The sequence below is a fragment of the Suillus subalutaceus genome (assembly GCF_016647625.1).
Source record: "Suillus subalutaceus strain FC151 chromosome Unknown DFJ58scaffold_913, whole genome shotgun sequence".
Classification (NCBI taxonomy): Eukaryota; Fungi; Basidiomycota; class Agaricomycetes; order Boletales; family Suillaceae; genus Suillus; species Suillus subalutaceus.
This window is the reverse complement of record NW_024541162.1, coordinates 1-990: the sequence shown is the minus strand read 5'-3', so window position 1 is coordinate 990 and position 990 is coordinate 1. Positions and strand designations below refer to the sequence as shown.

Genomic DNA, 990 nt, shown 5'->3' with positions numbered 1-990 from the left:
TCCTCACAACTGCTTGATTTCAGCGTCCCAACGATCTGCCATGAGTCTACACATGTAATTTTGAAAAGACAGTTAGAGGGGCTGGAGTTTGACAGTATGGTGGTGAACAGGAGTTCCAGGTATTTCCGTCCCAAGGGGTAGCGCTAATCCTGGATTCCGGCAATGGAATCTGCAGATCAATGGTTTTCTAATTCTTGTCACCTGGTGAAGAAATCTGCTGACATGATGATGTGATCAACAATGACTTACTTTTTGATGGGCGAAACTCGTTCCCATCTGCTGGCTTATCTGATTCACCAAAGTCCAGGGAAGACACAAACAGATGATAGTGACAGAGATTGAATCGACATTGTGAAAATTTTCGCACCATGACTGAACCATGAGAAACCACCTGTCAATGCCTAGACATACAGTCCGTGTCCTTGCCATTGAATTGTGTACCGTACATTTAACTTAAATACAGTTACATATGCATCTCGGTCAGTGAAGTTGTTAACAAAAAATGTGCTACACTGATCTAATACATTACTTGTAGTCCATTCATGTGGAGCCACAGCTCCAAATTTGGGTATTAAGTGGATGGAGTGTCGAACATTGCGGATAGGAATAATGCTGGATTGCCTATTACCATCATGAAGGGCATGCGAAACCTTATACATCCCATGGTTGATGTATGGTGTGGCAGAGAACAGTGTGAACCATTCCACATAAGTGAGGTGATCAGGCACATTGATATTGCAAAATAAAGCATGTTTGACATTGGCTGACAGTGAAAAGACCACACAAACTTGTGTGACACGATATCCTGTGAGTGGTTCATCAGTCAAAGTGTCCCCAGATCTACACATCAACACAATCACCTTCCACACCCAATTTCCCACCATTGCCCAGATTTACGAGTGCAGTGTTGAACTTCGCCGGAACTCTCCTGTTATGGTGGTCGTGTCGGGCAGGTCTTGCATGTATCATGTCAATGGTGACATTGTTTAC

At 43.5% G+C, this 990-nt stretch overlaps 1 protein-coding gene across 1 annotated transcript; it reads right to left on the bottom strand.

The window, feature by feature from the left end:
• Nucleotides 1-521: 521 nt before the first annotated feature.
• Nucleotides 522-716, bottom strand: DFJ58DRAFT_644922 (uncharacterized protein; the record flags this gene model as incomplete). Its single annotated transcript, XM_041381411.1, has 1 exon — nucleotides 522-716. A coding segment is annotated over one exon (195 nt), but the record flags the coding sequence as incomplete, so codon positions are not given.
• Nucleotides 717-990: the final 274 nt, after the last annotated feature.